Source organism: Ovis aries, chromosome 2, assembly GCF_016772045.2.
Source record: "Ovis aries strain OAR_USU_Benz2616 breed Rambouillet chromosome 2, ARS-UI_Ramb_v3.0, whole genome shotgun sequence".
Classification (NCBI taxonomy): domain Eukaryota; kingdom Metazoa; phylum Chordata; class Mammalia; order Artiodactyla; family Bovidae; genus Ovis; species Ovis aries.
In genome coordinates, this window is record NC_056055.1 from 22652721 (window position 1) to 22670652 (window position 17932).

A 17932-nucleotide genomic window follows, 5' to 3' on the forward strand; every position below is an offset into this window, starting at 1 on the left:
CAAAAAAGCAAGAGAATTCCAGAAAAATATCTACTTCTGCCTTATTGACTATGCCAAAGCCTTTGACTGTGTGGATCACAAAAAACTGGAAAATTCTTCAGGAGATGGGAATACCAGACCACCTGACCTGCCTCTTGAGAAATCTGTATGCAGGTCAGGAAGCAACAGTTAGAAGTGGATATGGAACAACAAACTGGTTCCAAATAGGAAAAGGAGTCCGTCAAGGCTGTATATTGTCACCCTGCTTATTTAACTTATGCAGAGTACATCAAGAGAAACGCTGGGCTGGAAGAAGCGCAAGCTGGAATCAAGATTGCCAAGAGAAATATCAATAACCTCAGATATGCAGATGACACCACCCTTATGGCAGAAAGTGAAGAGGAACTAAAGCACCTCTTGATGAAAGTGAAAGAGGAGAGTGCAAAAGTTCACTTAAGGCTCATCATTCAGAAAACTAAGATCATGGCATCTGGTCCCATCACTTCATGGGAAATAGATGGGGAAATAGTGAGACTTTATTTTGTGGGGAGGTTCCAAAATCACTGCAGAGGTGACTGCAGCCATGAAATTAAAAGATACTTGCTCCTTGAAAGAAAAGTTATGACCAACCTAGACAGCATGGTAAAAAGCAGAGATGTTACTTTGCCAACAAAGGTCCATCTAGTCAAAGCTATGGAGGAGGCAATGGCAACCCACACCAATACTCTTGCCTGGAAAATCCCATGGACGGAGGAGCCTGGTTGGCTGCAGTCCATCGGGTCGCTAAGAGTCGGGCACGACTGAGTGACTTCCCTTTCACTTTTCACTTCCATGCACTGGAAAAGGCAATGGCAACCCACTCCAGTACTCTTGCCTGGAGAATCCCAGGGAAAGAGCAGCCTAGTGAGCTGCCGTCTATGGGGTCGCACAGAGTCGGACACGACTGAAGCGACTTAGCAGCAGCAGCAGCAGCAGTCAAAGCTATGGTTTTTCCAGCCTGTATGGATGTGAGAGTTGGACTATAAAGAAAGCTGATCGCCGAAGAATTGATGCTTTTGAACTATGGTGTTGGAGAAGACTCTTAAGAGTCCCCTGGACTGCAAGGAGATCCAATCAGTCCATCCTGAAGGAAATCAGTCCTGAATATTCATTGGAAGGACTGATGCTGAGGCTGAAACTCCAGTACTCTGGCCACCTGATGCAAAGAACTGACTCATTTGAAAAGACCCTGATGCTGGGAAAGACTGAAGGCAGGAGGAGAAGGGGACAACAGAGGACAGAATGGTTGGATGGCATCACCGACTCAACGGACATGAGTTTGAGTAAACTCCAAAATTGGCGATGGACAGGGAGGCCTTGCTGCAGTCCATGGGGTCATAAAGAGTTAGACACAACTGAGAGACTGAACTGAACTGAAAGAAATCACATGCATAAGGAAATGAGGGATAATACATATGAACTTAAAAGATGGTTGGTTATAATAAAGACAAAAACAAGTGTTGGCCAGAATGTGGAGAAATTTGAATCCTCAGACACTGCTGCTGAAAATGTAAAATGATGCAGCACTTTGCAAACCAGCTTGGCAGTTCCTCAAAATATTAAACACAGACTTACCATGTGACCCAGTAATGCTATTAATACTCCTAGGTATATACCCAAGAAAACTGAAAACATATGTCCACAGGAAAACCTGTACATGAATGTTTACAGCAGCATTATTCGTAATAGCTAGAAAGTGGAAACAAGTCAAATGTCCATCAGCTGACGAATGGATAAACAAAACATGGTCTTCTCCATACAATGGAATAGTATTTGGTCATAAAAACCAATGACATTCTGATCCATGCTACAACACGCATGAATATTGCAAACAGTCCGCTAAGTGAAAGAGGCCAAGCACAAAGCGCCATATATTGTGTGATTCCACTTACACGCAAGGTCCACGGCTGTTACATCTACAGCAAAAGATAGATTAGTGGTTACCCAGGGCTGCGGGAGTGGGGTTTGGGGAGTGACTGCTAAGGAATATGAGGTTTCTTTGGAAAGGACAAACATGTTCCAAAACTGATCACGGTGACGGCTGCACAACTTTGCAGCTATACTAAAAACACCTGGATTTTACATCTTAATAGATAATCACAATAATAGAGGGTTATCACAAATATCATAATTACTTCACTTAATGTAAAAGGGCTATGAAAGCAGAATGGTCTGTTATCTACACTGTGAAACGAATCCCAACATTTAAAAGATACACACAAATCCAAAACCGAATAGGCAATATTATTACTTCAGGATATTCTTTAAATCTATCTTACACAAAAATAAAAATTACAACAAAAAAATGAAACAAAAACTATTCAATGTATGTGTCCCAAATAGAATAACAAAAATATACAAAATGAACTTTTATTATAATTGAAGCCTTCAATGTTTCATTCACAATAGATGACAACACAAAGTATTAAAAGAATAAAACTGATATAAAGCATAAATTAAACCATTTCCTTTAGTAGGGGCCAACTCGGCAGAGTCAGGTTCAGAAAAGAAAGATTTAGATAGATATAGATAAAATATCAGGCTTCCCTCGTGGCTCAGACGGTAAAGAATCCACTTACAATGAGGGAGACTTGGGTTTGATCCCTGGGTTGAGAAGATCCCCTGGAGGAGGGCATGACAACCTACTTCATTCTTGTCTGGAGAACCCCCTTGGACAGAGGAGCCTGGCGGGCCACAGTCCATGGGTGCAAAGAGTCGGACATGATGGAGAGACTAAGCACAGCACACACAGCACAGATGAAATATAGATACAGATGTAAGCAGATAGAAATATATAGATATAGACAGATTTATATATATAAAGAGACTATGATACCGCAAATGTGGTGAAACCTCAACTGGAAAATCTGGGTATACTACTACAATTTATTTCTAAGTTTGAAATTCAGAAAATGTTTTAAACTTTAAGTAAAATTAATAGTTACATAATAGGGGACTAAGAAGCTAAGGAAATAACACTTTCTTTTCTGAGGTATAAGCATCTTTCACAAAACATGTTTTCATACTAGAATGCAGAGACACACCTAATTTCTAGTTTGGTTGGTTGGTTTTTTTGGCCTCACTGTGCTGCTTGCGAGACCTTGCTCTCAGACCTTGCTCTCAGGGACTGACACCATGCTCTCAGCACTGAAAGCATGGATTCCTAACCACTGGACCACCAGGGAATTGCCCACCTAGTTCTTATATGAAAACCTAGAATTATATAACACATTCTTAGGCCATAATGCAAAACCACAAAACAATCTATCAGAAACATCTAAATTCCTAAGCTATACAACAACAACGAGAGGAAATTTATCATAAATTCCTGTGGTCTTAAGGAAATAGAAACAAAGTTCTGTTTCTTCTTCAAGAATTTAGAAAGAGAAAAAAAAGGGAAAGCTAAAAAAGGGGAAGTACCAAAACTAAGATATAAAATTGATAAAGGAAAACTAAATATGATTTTAAAATATCATTAGAGAACATTTCAAGGAAATTGGTATACAGTCAGAGATGATAGCAGGGTAGCTTTCAAATAGGAAGAAGTAGGAGGCAGATTCAAGGCAAGATTTGAGTAGGGAAAGGACAGAATAAAGCAGAAGTTGCAAGGAGTTATGGGCAGGAGAGGTGCTCAGATGGGAAGGGTCAGAAACTGCAGAAAAAAGGATTTACATTCAACTTGGTTGTGAGCAACAGCAATGAAGGAAGGATTACACAGCAATTTGACCCTCCTCCAAACAGGTTCTCCACCCCATATCAAGAGCATCACAATTCATCCTGCCGCCTATAGGAGGTGATCCAGAAGCTAAGGGAGAAAAAGGTCAGTAAAAGGATGGCTGGGTAGGGCCTAACAAGCTGAAGAGCTGATGCCCTATTAGACAGCTCTGGAGAATTTTTGCCATGTGTAAAGAGCCTAATGTTATCAATACCTCCAAGTTCAAAAACTGAAAGTGAAAGCCGCTCAGTTGTGTAGGGACTCTTTGCAACCCCATGGACTACACAGTTCATGGAACTCTCCAGGCCAGAACACTGGAGTGGGTAGCCTTTCCCTTCTCCAGGGGATCTTCCCAATCCGGGGATCGAACTCAGGCCTCCTGCATTGCACACAGATTCTTTACCAGTTGAGCCACAAGGTTAGCCCAAGAATACTGGAGTGGGTAGCCTGTCCCTTCTCCAGCAAAGCTTCCCGACCCAGGAATCAAACCAGGATCTCCTGCATTCCAGGTTGATTCTTTACCAACTGAGCCACTAGGGAAGCCCTGATAAGTTCAGAAAAGGCAGACCAAAATCCAGATTTTTAAGTGACACCTCAAGATTTTCAAATGGTTAACAACCAATTCAATTTCTAAACATAAAGTGCAGCCAAACAAATCTTCTGAGTTCTCATTTCCACTGCCATCTTTCACCACGCCCCTCTCCTCTCCCTTTCAATTCCAGACTTTGTTTTCTAAAACCACGATATGACTCAAATCCTTTAAAAGCTTTCCTTTCTCTTCAGAGCAAGTGTCAAACCTTCAGTTCAGCCTTCCAGGCCTTCCTCTAATACAGTGGCAACTGTGTTAGACTCATCTCCTGCCTTCATCCCCACAGCCCAGTATCCCCAAATAGTCCCCTTGCTTTCCCATCTTTGTAGCTGGATTCCAGCGCCATTCCAATAGCCTAGAGAACACTCTTTTCAACTCTCCTCAGTTTCTACATTCTTTCAGTCATTAACTCCACAAATAAATATAGGATGGGCACCTAATTTTGTGTCAGATATAGTTCTAGGCACAGATGATACAGCAGTGGACGAAAGACAAAATTCCCTGCCCTCATGGATCTACACAGAGTCGTCAGAGAATAACATGTGTAATAGGTCACAGGCTTCCCTCGTGGCTCAGACAGTAAAGAATCTGCCTGCAACGCAGGAGACCTGGGTTCTATCCCTGGGTTGGGAAGATCCCCTACAGAAGGGAATGGCTACCCATTCCAGTATTCTTGCCTGGAGAATTCTATGAAGAGAGGAGCCTGGTAGGCTACAATCCACGGGGTCGCACAATGAGTGGGACACGATTGAGCAACTAACACAACTTTTCATATTAGGTCACAGAGAATAAGGTGTTTTGGAGACAGAAAAAAAAACACAAATGAGGATTCGAGTATGAGTAGGGGAAAAGAGGTGGGAGGCAGAAAAGGCTGCAATTTTAAGGCATCATTTTGAAAGTGAAGTTGAAGATGAGAAGGAGCTAGGGGATAAATAAATGGGACAAGAAGGTTCCAGGCAAAAGGAAGGTCAACAAAGGCCTCAGGCAAAAGTTTGGGGCTGACATTCTACTCTGCCTGTAAAGCCCAGTTCGAGAGCCACTAAATTCAGGAAAATAGGAATTATTTTTTGATTCCCAGGAATAGGAATTATTCATTCCCTTAACACTGTATCAGTATCTTCCTTAGGGCACACCTCATATAGCAGAAACCTTCACTGATCAATTAATCATAAAAGTCAGGTAGAGCAAGGAATCATTTTTTAAATGACACATACATATTACAACCATTTTAAACTTCAAATGTATTAGTGGATATTCATTTCCCCATATATTATAGCATCAAGACCTTTTCTTTGAGTATGGGTCTGCCAAATGCAGCTCTCCACTTCCTTGGATAAACCACAATCATAATCCATTATCTACAATGTCCATTTTCCTCCCTTTCACAGTAGAACAAGACTTTTAAAATATCTGCAAAGTTTTCTAGGAGTAGAATCCTCCCAGATTTGTAAGGTTTCCCCAATCTGTTTTGGCTGAACTGACCACAATTTAATTCACTGAAAGGCAATTCTTTCAGCTTCATGCCTTTATCAAGTCTTTCCAAAGCAATTCATAAAAACAGCTGCTTTTTGCATTCACATTTCATCTATTTGAGTAATATTTATTAATATTTATTTGTCTGTTTTGTTCACTGCTGTATCATCTGTGCCTATTAATTAATATTCATTATACCACTGGTATAAATAAACTTGAGAACAAACACAACTGATTCTTGGTAAGCAGAGAAATCAAACAATACACAGACAAACCAGAGCAAACTTACCACTGGAGCATCTGTATGCTGTAGGATTTGGATAAAATCAAGCCCAGGAAAGGATCTGAAGAGAAATTCCTCCAAACAAAATATATAAATAGCCATTAAGCACATAAAAATGTACTCAATGCCATTAGGGAAACACAAATCAAAACCTCACTGATCCCCAACTTCAGTTAGGACTCCAACTAGAACAACTAATAAAAAAGATAGCAGCAAGTGCTGGAGAAGATGTGGAGAAATTGGTGTCCTTGTACATTGCTGATGCAAATCTAAAATGGTTGCAGCTGCTTTGGGAACCAGTTTGCCAGTTTCTCAAAACGTTAAACGAGAATTGAAAACACAGGTCCACAAAAAAACTTGTACATGTATGTTCATAGCAGCATTATTCGTAATAGCCAAAATGTGGCAACAGCCCACTGTCCATTAGCTGATGGAAAAGCAAAAAGGTGCCACATATATCCATACTACAGAGTATTACTCAGCATGTATCAGAATAAAGTTCTGATACATGCTATAACATGGATGACCCCTGAAAAAATCATGCTAAGTGAAAGAAGTCAATCACAAAAGGCCACATACTATATGATGCCCTTTATATGCAATGTTCGAAATAGGCAGATCCATAACATCAGGAAAAAGATTAGTAGTTGTTAAGGGCTGGGGGGAAGGGGGAAGGGGGCAGGGTGAAGAGGAATATGGAATCACTGTTAATAAGTACAGGATTTGGGGGGAGTGAAATGTTCTGGAATTAGATAGTGGTGATGGTTGTATGACTTTGTAATTATACTAAAAATCACTTTAACTGTACACCTTTTAAAAACTCCATTGCTGCTGCTGCTGCTGTCAGCGTTCAATAAATGCTTATTATTGAGGAAGTGGGGGAAAAGGGGAGAAAGCCCAGATGTACTAAACAAATTTCCTGCATATTATTTTTAAGAGGTTAACCAACCACTTCTTTTGGAACATAAGGCCTTTGAAGGCAGGGATGACCTCTAATATATTTCCCTTAATAGCCAGTATATTAGAACCTAGAAAGGCAATGCCAGAGAATGCTCAAACTACACACAACTGCACTCATCTCACACACTAGTAAAGTAATGCTCAAAATTCTCCAAGCCAGACTTCAGCAATATGTGAACTGTGAACTTCCAGATGTTCAAGCTGGTTTTAGAATGTTCAAGCTGGTTCCTCTGGCAGAGGAACCAGAGATCAAATTGCCAACATCCGCTGGATCATGGAAAAAGCAAGAGAGTTCCAGAAAAACATCTATTTCTGCTTTACTGACTATGCCAAAGCCTTTGACTGTGTGGATCACAATAAACTGTGGAAAATTCTTCAAGAGATGGGAATACCAGAGCACCTGACCTGCATCTTGAGAAACCTATATGCAGGTCAGGAAGCAACAGTTAGAACTGGACATGGAACAACAGACTGGTTCCAAATAGGAAAAGGAGTACATCAAGGCTCCTGCTTATTTAACTTATATGCAGAGTACATCAAGAGAAATGCTGGGCTGGAAGAAACACAAGCTGGAATCAAGATTGCCAGGAGAAATATCAATAATCTCAGATATGCGGATAACATCACCCTTATGGCAGAAAGTGAAGAGGAACTAAAAAAGCCTCTTGATGAAAGTGAAAGAGGAGACTGAAAAAGTTGGCTTAAAGCTCAACATTCAGGAAACGAAGATCATGGCATCCGGTCCCATCACTTTATGGCAAATAGATGGGGAAACAGTGGAAACAATGGCTGACTTTATTTTTCTGGGCTCCAAAATCACTGCAGATGGTGATTGCAGCCATGAAATTAAAAGACATTTACTCCTTGGAAGAAAAGTTATAACCAACCTAGACAGCACAGTAAAAAGCAGAGATGTTACTTTGCCAACAAAGGTCCATCTAGTCAAGGCTATGGTTTTTCCAGTGGTCATGTATGGATGTGAGAGTTGGACTGTGAAGAAAGCTGAGCACCGAAGAATTGATGCTTTTGAACTGTTGGAGAAGACTCTTGAGAGTCTCTTGGATTGCAAGGAGATCCAACCAGTCTATCCTAAAGGAGATCAGTCCTGGGTGTTCATTGGAAGGACTGATCCTGAAGCTGAAACTCCAATATTTTGGCCACCTCATGCGAAGTGTTGACTCGATGCTGGGAGGGATTGGGGGCAGCAGGAGAAGGGGACGACAGAGGATGAGATGGCTGGATGGCATCACCGACTCAATGCATGTGAGTCTGGGTAAACTCCGGGATTTGGTGATGGACATGGAGGCCTGGCGTGCTGCAATTCATGGGGTCGCAAAGAGTCAGACACGACTGAGCGACTGAACTGAACTGAACTGAAGCAGGTACTCAATCAAGATTCAACACTCACATATTACATACCAGGGAATTAGACGTGTCCTGATCAAAATATTATACCAATTACAAAAAATTCACTTTTTATTCCCCAAAATCCTGAATTGTCTCTAACAAGGCACTTACTTCTTGTTTATTTTTGCTTTATCTCCATTACTCTAGGAGATGAATCAAAAAAAATACTGCTGCAATTTATCTCAAAGAGTGTTCTGCCAATGTTTTCCTCTATAAGTATCGAAGTATCTGCTCTTATATTTAGGTCTTTAATCCATTTTTATTTTTGTATATGGTTATTAGAGAATGTTCTAATTTCATTCTTTTTTTTTTTTTTTTTTTTGCAGCACTGTGTAGCTTGCAGGATCTTAGTTCCCTGACTTGGGATTAACCTGGCAGTTAAAGCGCTGAGTCCTAACCACTGGACAAACCAGGAAATTCCCTCTAGTTTCATTCTTTTACATGTAGCTGTCCAGTTTTCCCAGCACCACTTACTGAAGATGACTGTCTTTTCTCCACTGTATATTCTCACCTCCTTTGTCCTAGATTATTTGACCGTAAGTGTATGGGTTTATTTCTGGGCTTTCTATCCTATCCCATGGATCTATATATCTGTTTTTGTGCCAGTAACATACAGTTTTGATTACTGTAGCTTTGTAGTACAGTCTGAAGTCAGGGAGCTGGTTTTCTCCCCACCCCGCCCCAGCCCTAGACCCAGCCCCAGCCCCACCCCCATTTTTTCTAAACATTGTTTTGGCTATTGGGAGCCTTTTATGTTTCTATACAGAATTTTTTAAACATCTATTTATTTACGTATTTATTTATTTATTTTTGGCCGTGCTGGGTTGTCCTCGTAACACTGCTCTTCACTACTGTGCGTGGGCTTGCTCTAGCTGGGGCGAGCACAAGCTACTCACTGCAGCGGTTCTCCTGTTGTGGTGCACAGGGTCTAAGGTGCAAGGGGCTCAGCTGCCCTGAGGCATGTGAGATTTTAGTTCCCAGACCAGGGATCAAACACGTGTCCCATGCATTGACAGGCAGATTCCCAACCACTGGACCACGAGGGAAGTCCTTGCATATAGATTTTTTTAATTTTTGTTCCATTTCTGTGAAAAATACCATTGGTAATTTGACAGCAGACTGCCTTGGGTAGTATGGTCATTTTAACAATATTGATTCTTCCAACCCAAGAACACCATCTATCTTTCCCTCTGTGCCATCTTCAATTTCTTTCATTAGCATCTTAGAGTTTTTGGAATACAGGTCTTTCGTCTCCTTAGGTAGATTTATTCCTAGATATTTTTATTCTTTTTGATGTGATGGTAAATGGGATTGTTTCCTTAACTTCTCAATGAGAAACTTCTCTTAATATGAAGTTTATATCATACATTTATATCATTCTTAACCACACCACAATCCAGAGGATCTGGATTGCTGTGACATTTTAAAAACCTATTTCAAATTCTCCACCTTACATCTCTGACCAATGCAGCTTGCTGGTCTCTTTAAACGTTTTCCTTTCTCTTTAACCCCATTCCCTAAAATAGCAATGTCTCACATGTTTAGCCTCATTTGTTCTTCTCTAACACCCTAAAGCCAAAAAGCACTGTTATCATTATCTTCACATTACAAATGAAAAAAGAAAAAAGCAGCATGGCTAAGGCCACCTGGTCTCCTGGGCTCAAGGTTAATTTTTCTTCACATAAATCATGTATTTCCAAACATTTTCATCTTTGGATGAACATGAAACCTCTCTGGTAAGGTAGATTTTTAAAAATAATAAGTACAGGGCTTCCCTGGTGGCTCAGTGGTAAAGAATCTGCCTGCTAACACAGGAAACTCAGGTTCAATCCCTGATCCGGGAAGATCCCACACGCTGTGGAGCAAGTAAGCCATGCAGCACAACTACTGCATTTGTACTAGACTCAGGGAGCTGCAACGACTGAAGCCTGCACAGCTTAGAGCCTGCGCTCTGCAACAAGAGAAGTCACCACAGTAAGAAGCCTGTGTACCACAAACAGAGCAGCCACAGCTCACCGCAGCTAGAGACAAGCCTGCGCAGCAGCCAAGACCCAGTGCGGCCAAAAATAAAAACAATAAATAAAATTATTAAAAAATAGCAAGCACAAACAACAAGATAACAATCGATAAGTATAAAGTCAAGAACAAGTAGAAAACTTAGACAAGAGAACAACTTTTTTTTTTTTTTTTTAAGGGCTTGTTTTGAACAAGAGATAAACAAAGGGCTCATTGCTTAGCAAAGATGTTGTAACATCAAGAGGCGACAGGGACATGCAGACCCTTTCAGTTTCTTCTCTGCTTTAGTAATCTTCACCAAAGAACAGGACCTTCAAAAACTGGGAAGGTAGACCCTGATAAAATGGAGCTAACATCTAAGGGAAGCGACATGGAAAGCAGACATTAATGGAATAGAGAGCTAGTTCAAAGGAATCTGCTTCTGATCCAAACAAATCACATTCCATAATGCTAAAAAAAACTTTAAGATCTGACTACTGATTATCTAAGCTATCTTGACAAGATGCCAGAAGACCAGAAAGGAAAGAATGCATTCTCAATTTTCAAAAAAGAAAAAACAAACCCAGAAAAAACATCCATAGGTAAAGCTGCCACATATCCACCGAAAAACTCTAGAATGGGTCAATAAGCTTTGTAACACAATGAAAAGAAAAAGCCACCATGGGCTCTCGATTAAGGCAGACTATAGGACATTTGCTTTTTGATATGACTACTAAGAATGGAAAAGGGATGATACAGATATATATATATATACTGATTCTAACAAGACAATCTGACAGAATCTTTTAAATGATAGACCGGTGAACAAATTGGGAAAATGTTAACAGCAGAAGCTCAAAAATCTGTTATATACAATCAGGAAGATACATAGCTGGTTGAACATCTGGCTGATTAATGTATCAACATCAACCAATTTGGAAAGAAGTCTACAGTAAAATATCACAGAGTTCCATACTTTTCCATGATCTAAACAACTTCTATTAATTTAATGAAGCCGCAGACTTTCTCCTCACATTTACAAGGGCCACAGGGCTGTGAGTGAGCCAACTCACATAGCCTGACAGAATCAGTTTTCAGAAAGGTCAGAATAGGTTAAAACAATGGTCAAAAACCCAAAATGAAAATTAACAGATAGTCAAGGCCAGTATTTAAATTTTAAAACTCAAACATGTAGAGGAGTAAACCAGTTTATGTGGGAAATGCCGGGTAATAAAGCTATTTTTAAAAAAATCAATACACAATCTCAAGCTGCATTAATAGATGCATACATCATGAGAAATGCTGCACTGGATGAAGCACAAGCTGGAATCAAGATCGCTGGGAGAAATATCAATAACCTCAGATATGCAGATGACCCTTTTGCAGATGACACCACCCTTATGGCAGAAAGCAAAGAAGAACTAAACAGCCCCTTGATGAAAGTGAAAAAGGAGAGTGAAAATGTTGGGTTAAAACGCAACATTCAGAAAACTAAGATCATGGAACCTGGTCCCATCACTTCAGTTCAGTCGCTTAGTCGTATCCAGCTCTTTGCAACCCCATGGACTGCAGCATGAGAGGCCTCCCTGTCCATCATCAACTCCCAGAGTTTACTCAAACTCATGTCCATTGAGTCAGTGATGCCATAAAACCATCTCATCCTCTGTTGTCCCTTCTTCTCCCACCTTCAATCTTTCCCAGCATCAGGGTCTTTTCAAATGAGTCCTTTCTTCACATCAAGTGGCCAAAGTATTGGAGTTTCAACTTCAGCATCAGGCCTTCAATGAATATTCAGGGCTGATTTTCTTTAGAATGGACTGGTTGGATCTCCTTGCTATCCAAGGGGCTCTTAAGAGTCTTCTCCAACACCACAGTTCAAAAGCATCAATCCTTCAGCACTCAGCTTTCTTTATAGTCCAACTCTCACATCATACATGACTACTGGAAAAGCCATAGCTTTACCAACAAAGGTAAAGTAATGTCTCCAGTTTTTAGCATGTTGTCTAGGTTGGTCATAACTTTTCCTCCAAGGAGCAAGTAAGTGCCTGTTAATTTCATGGCTGCAGTCACCATCTGCAGTGATCTTGGAGCCCAAAAAAATAGAGTCTCTGTTTCCACTGTTTCCCCATCTATTTGCCATGAAGTGATGGGACCAGATGCCACGATCTTAGTTTTCTGAATGTTGAGTTTTAAGCCAACTTTTTCACTTTCATCTTTCACTTTCATCAAGAGGCTCTTTAGTTCTTTTTCACTTTCTGCCATAAGGGTGGTGTCATCTGATATCTGAGGTTATTGATATTTCTCCTGGCAATCTTGATTCCAGCTTGTGCTTCATCCAGTCCAGCATTTCTCATGATATACTCTGCATAGAAGTTAAATAAGCAGAGTGGCAATATACAGCGTTGACGTATTCCTTTTCCCATTTGGAACCAGTCTGTTTTCCCATGTCCAGTTCTAACTGTTGCTTCCTGACCTGCATACAGATTTCTCGGGAGGCAGGTCAGGTGGTCTGGTATTCCCACCTCTTTTAGGATTTTCAACAGTTTGTTGTGATCCACATAGTCAAAGGCTTTGGCATAGACAATAAAGCAGACGTAGATATTTTTCTGGAACTCTCTTGCTTTTTCTATGATCCAACGGATATTGGAAATTTGGTTTCTGATTCCTCTGCCTTTTCTAAATCCAGCTTGAACATCTGGAAGTTCAGGGTTCACATACTGTTGAAGCCTGGCTTGGAGAATTTTGAGCATTACTTTGCTAGCGTGTGAGATGAGTGCAACTGTGCAGTAGTTTGAGTGGTAACAGTGACAGACTTTATTTTGGGGGGCTCCAAAATCACTGCAGAGGTGACTGCAGCCATGAAATTAAAAGATACTTGCTCCTTGGAAGAAAAGTTATGACCAATCTAGACAGAATGCTAAAAAGCAGACACATTACTTTTCCAACAAAGGTCTATCTTTTCAAAGCTATGGTTTTTTCAGTAGTCATGTATGGATATGAGAGTTGGATTATAAAGAAAGCTGAGTGCCAAAGAATTGATGCTTTTGAATTGTGGTGTTGGAGAAGACTCTTAACAGTCCCTTGAACTGCAAGGAGATCCAACCAGTCCATCCTAAGGAAAATCGGTCCTGAATATTGGAAGGACTGATACTGAAGCTGAAACTCCAATACTCTGGCCACCTGATGTGAAGAAGGGACTCATTTGAAAAGACCCTGATGCTGGGAAAGATTGAAGACTGGAGAAGAAGGGGACAACAGAGGATGAGATGGTTGTATGGCATCACCAACTCAATGGACATGAGTTTGAGTAAACTCTGGGGGTTAGTGATGGACAGGGATGTCTGGCGTGCTGCAGTCCAGAGCTGCAAAGAGTCAGACACGACTGAGCAACTGAACTGAACTGTATGTCTAAACTTGACTTCCCTGGTGGTTCAGTGGGGAAAAAATCCACCTGCCAATGAAGGAGACACTGGTTTGATCCCTGGGTCAGGAAGATCCCGTAGAGAAGGAAATAGCAACCCACTCCAGTATTCTTGCCTGGGAAATCCCATGGACTGAGGCACCTGGCAGGCTACAGTCCATGGGGTCACAGAAGAGACAAGACTGAGCAACTAAATGGCAACAACAAATGTCCAAACCGCAGTACTACAGCTCTCTAATTAATCAACTCTAAAAAATTTATTTTCCATATGAATTACTCCCAGATCTTCATCCTAGGAACAATTAGGACAAGAATCTACAAATACCATTTAGTTAGAACTCTCAGTTTTAGACCCAGAGTTATTCAAGTATATCTTAGCATTAGAAACATTTTATTTAATAAGCTTAATTTACTGGTATACATATCAAAATATCAATATACCCTTTAAATAAGGCTCAGATACTATTAAATCCAAATCCCTTTAACAAGAGTAAATTAAGAAAATTAAGTAACTTGCTCCAAATCATATAGTTGCATAGCAAGGGCCACAATCCCCAAATCATTCCTTTTTTCCACACCATGTGGGTTTTTCAGCCCTCTATGTCTTTTTTTTAAAACTTGTACTATCCACCAGAGTTAGCAAGCATACCCAGAAAACATCCATCAATACACACTTTATTTTGCTAAGGACAAATTAGCTCAGCAAGAACAAATAACCACAGCACATTATCCCATAAAATATTTTGACATGGTGTGATCACTTAGAAGTTTGATAGCCAATATTTGTTACAAAAGGGCATGCTAACATACTAATGACTTTTATTCTTAACCATTAAAGTGTGCTTATATATTAAAGCATTATCCCATATTCTACTTAACATTAGAAAAATAAAGAAAAAGTTATTACATGGATGGAAAAGCTTTTAATGGACATGCTATTGTTTACTGTGCTCATAACCCCTCCCCCATCATAAAATATGCCATTATGAAAATTACTAAAAGATTTCAGACCTTCAAACCTAAACAGCAAGCCAAAGGTTTTTTTGATTTAGGGTAGCATAAACATCTGTGCCGAGGCCCAGTTGCTCCCTCACTCCCCCAGGAACAATGCCCCTTTCAAGAGACCTTTGGGTACAAAGGTTGTCTGGCAGGCTAACCAAAGGATTCTCTGTGAACTGATTTCCAATCTCTCTTCAGCCCCACCCCCGACCTCCATGCCTCTTCTCCCACCCTTGATTTAAAGAACAAGTGGAAAATGAGAACTGATAGAAGGGCAAGTTAGCCAGGCTGTGGCTTATGATCACCAGCATCTGCCAGGCCAGTTCCAGGAGGACCTACGGACCCCTAAATGAGACCTGGAAGCCTCTCCTTGCCCCAGGGCTCCTCTGGGACCCGTCGTGAAAGGAAGAGGGAACTTTACTGCCAGGATCCCCTCCTCCCCAGTCTCGTCCATTACAGCCCCAGCAAGCTCTTTGTTTGCAACAGCTGTGGGGGGGCAGACGGCCTTGGAGAGAGGGGAGAGGTCACTCCCTTGCTCCCGCAGCTGCCAATCTCCAAGCCCTCCTGCACGCACGCACAGGACCATTCCCTCGGAACCGGTTCCCTCTTCACACACCACCTTAACCCGGGGCACACCTTTCTACACAGACGCACTCCCGGGGACCCAATTACCTCTTTCTGTTACCCACATCCTACACAGCATGATGATTCCCTAGCTAACCTCCCTCTGAATCCACACACATGGGGTTTACTCCAGGACCCGCTTCCTTCCTCCTCAATGTATACCCCGGCACATCCCTGAGCCCCTGGCTTCACCCAGCACAACGCATACAACAGAGGGTCACTTCCATGGCCCCAGGACTTTCTCTGCTCCTATCCACAGACCCGCGGTCACTCTGAGCCCGGAGCGCCCACCTCTCAACCCAAAAGACACACACAGTCACGCTCCATGGCCGATCTGCGACCTCTGGGCCAGCCGCTCCTCTTTCCCACAGGACCCCTTAGAGACCCCAGTGCCCCCGAAGAAGGAACCTCCCCAGCGCACGGTCACTCCCCTGGCCCCTCATCGTCACACAAGCACACAGAAAAGCCCTGCCTGGGGCCGCCCCCCTCCCTCCCCTGAGCCTTCACAACACAAACATGCGCTCCCGCGTGCACACCCACGACCACACCGGGAGCCCCAGCCGGCTGCCTCCCACTTGCCGACCCGGCCTCATCCCTTCCCCACACGCCCGGCCGCCCGCGCCCAGCCACTTGGCACACACGGACGCACGCACGGCCACTCCCCGGCCCCACGCGGGTCCCCAAGCCCGCATCGCGCGCTCGCGCCCCGCCCGGTGCCCTCGCTCACCCTCGGCCCGGCTCCCGGACCCGCACGCCCCGGCCTGGCGGGGTCGCGTCGCGGGGACCGGGCGGGAGGAGGCGCGGGGGCGGAAGGAAGGAGGGGCCGCAGAGGCGCGCTCCGGCCGGTCCTACCTGAGCAGTTGATGCTCTTGCCTTTGCCGCCGGGACAGTCTCCGCCGCCGCCGCCGCCGCCGCCGCCGCCACCCGGGGGCTGGTTGGACGCGCGGCTCCCGGGCAGAGAGAAGGCGAAGAGCAGAAGCACCGACGTGTAGCAGCAGTAGGCGAGCGGAGGCGCGGCCGGCAGCCGGAGCGGCGCCTCAGCGGCCACGGCGCCCATGGCTGGCGCCCCTGGACGGCGGGAAGCGCAGGGAGCCGCAGGCCCGGGGCATCCAGCCGCGCGCCGGGAGCCCCGCCGCTGCCTCGGCGCCTCCTAGCAGCCGCGCCGCTGCGCCGGGGAGCGGCCCCTCAGCATCCCCGCCCCACCCGCAGCGCCCGCCAGGCCCGGGCCAGCCGCGCTCGGGACGGAGTCGGAGAGTCGGGGCGAGTGCGCGCGAGCGGGCGAGCCCGCGCGGGGAGACCGATGCCGGGGAACGAGCGGGCGCGCGCGCGCGGCGGGCGGGGGTCGCGGGGCAGGGGCAGGCCCAGCCCCGCGCTCGACTCCTCGCTTTCCCTTTGTGTCCGCGGCCGTCGCCGCCGCGTCACAAAGACCCCGGCCCGCCCGGTGCGGGGCGCGTGACAGAGCCGCCGGCGGGAGGGGTGGCTGCGACCCCGCCCCGCGCACACCCCTGGCGCCCGCGCCCGCAGCCCCGCCCCCGCCCGCGGCCGGCGCCGCCTCCGGGGGAGCTATTGTTCCTGCGGCGGGGCGGGAGCACTGGCGGGGGCTGGGGGGCGCGGCCGCCCTTCGGTCCAGCCACCTGGGGCCGGCGGGCGCCGAGCAGGCTCCGAAGACGTGACCCTGACAGACGTTTTTGCCGCCCTTTTGTGAGCGTTTCTGAAGCGTTTCCTTGACCCAGCAGTTTGGCCGGGGGCAGGTGGGCTGTTATACAGCTATTGCCTAGGTGAAGAAACTGAGCCGCGGAGAAGTGAAGGTGACTTGTCCAAGGTCACCTACGAGGAAAACGGCCAGGACCCCAAAATTAGAACTCACGTTCTGACTCCAGCTTTGTTGTTCTTAGAGATGGGGGTAAATGGCTGAATTACCGGGATCCTCACCCGTGACCCTGTTCCCACAAACACCAACTGAATTTAAAATAGTTTTTAAAATTCTGTATTGCCCTCTCCCACTAAGAATAGCTAATATTTAGATAGGATTTGCTACATACAAGACCTGGACAAATTCCCTCCAGTTCTTTCTTACGTCCCTACACAGGAGTTTTCACTCTCATCCCTCTTCTACAGAGGAGGAAGTTGAGAGTCAAAGAGGAAAAGTGATCCGCCTCCCAACCCAGTGCACATTGTGCGAAATGAGTGAGACCCAGCCACAGCAGTAAGATGATGGACTGAACTGTTTGAAATTCCTCTACTTTTTTCATTTTATTATGCTGCCTCTCACCTGAAAAGGAATTTATAAATCTCGTTGAAAAACTGATGAATTTGACTCATAAAATTTTTTAATGTGTGGAAAGCTGCCACAGGCAAAACCACACTAGGGATAATATCTTCAATGTAAATAGGAGACAACACTTAATATATATCAGGAATAAAAGGTTGATAGAGTAAAAAAAAAAA

At 44.0% G+C, this 17932-nt stretch overlaps 1 protein-coding gene across 2 annotated transcripts in view; it reads right to left on the reverse strand.

Moving 5' to 3' along the window:
• TMEFF1 (transmembrane protein with EGF like and two follistatin like domains 1) overlaps positions 1 to 16941 on the reverse strand; it is a 99570-nt gene extending 82629 nt beyond the window's left edge. For both annotated transcript variants that reach the window (XM_042242956.1, XM_027964168.2), the window contains exon 1: positions 16337 to 16941. In XM_042242956.1, coding sequence (XP_042098890.1) covers positions 16337 to 16541 — 205 coding nt within the window. In that variant the 5' untranslated portion in view covers positions 16542 to 16941. The remainder of the gene's footprint in view (positions 1 to 16336) is intronic.
• Between the last annotated feature and the right edge of the window lie 991 nt (positions 16942 to 17932).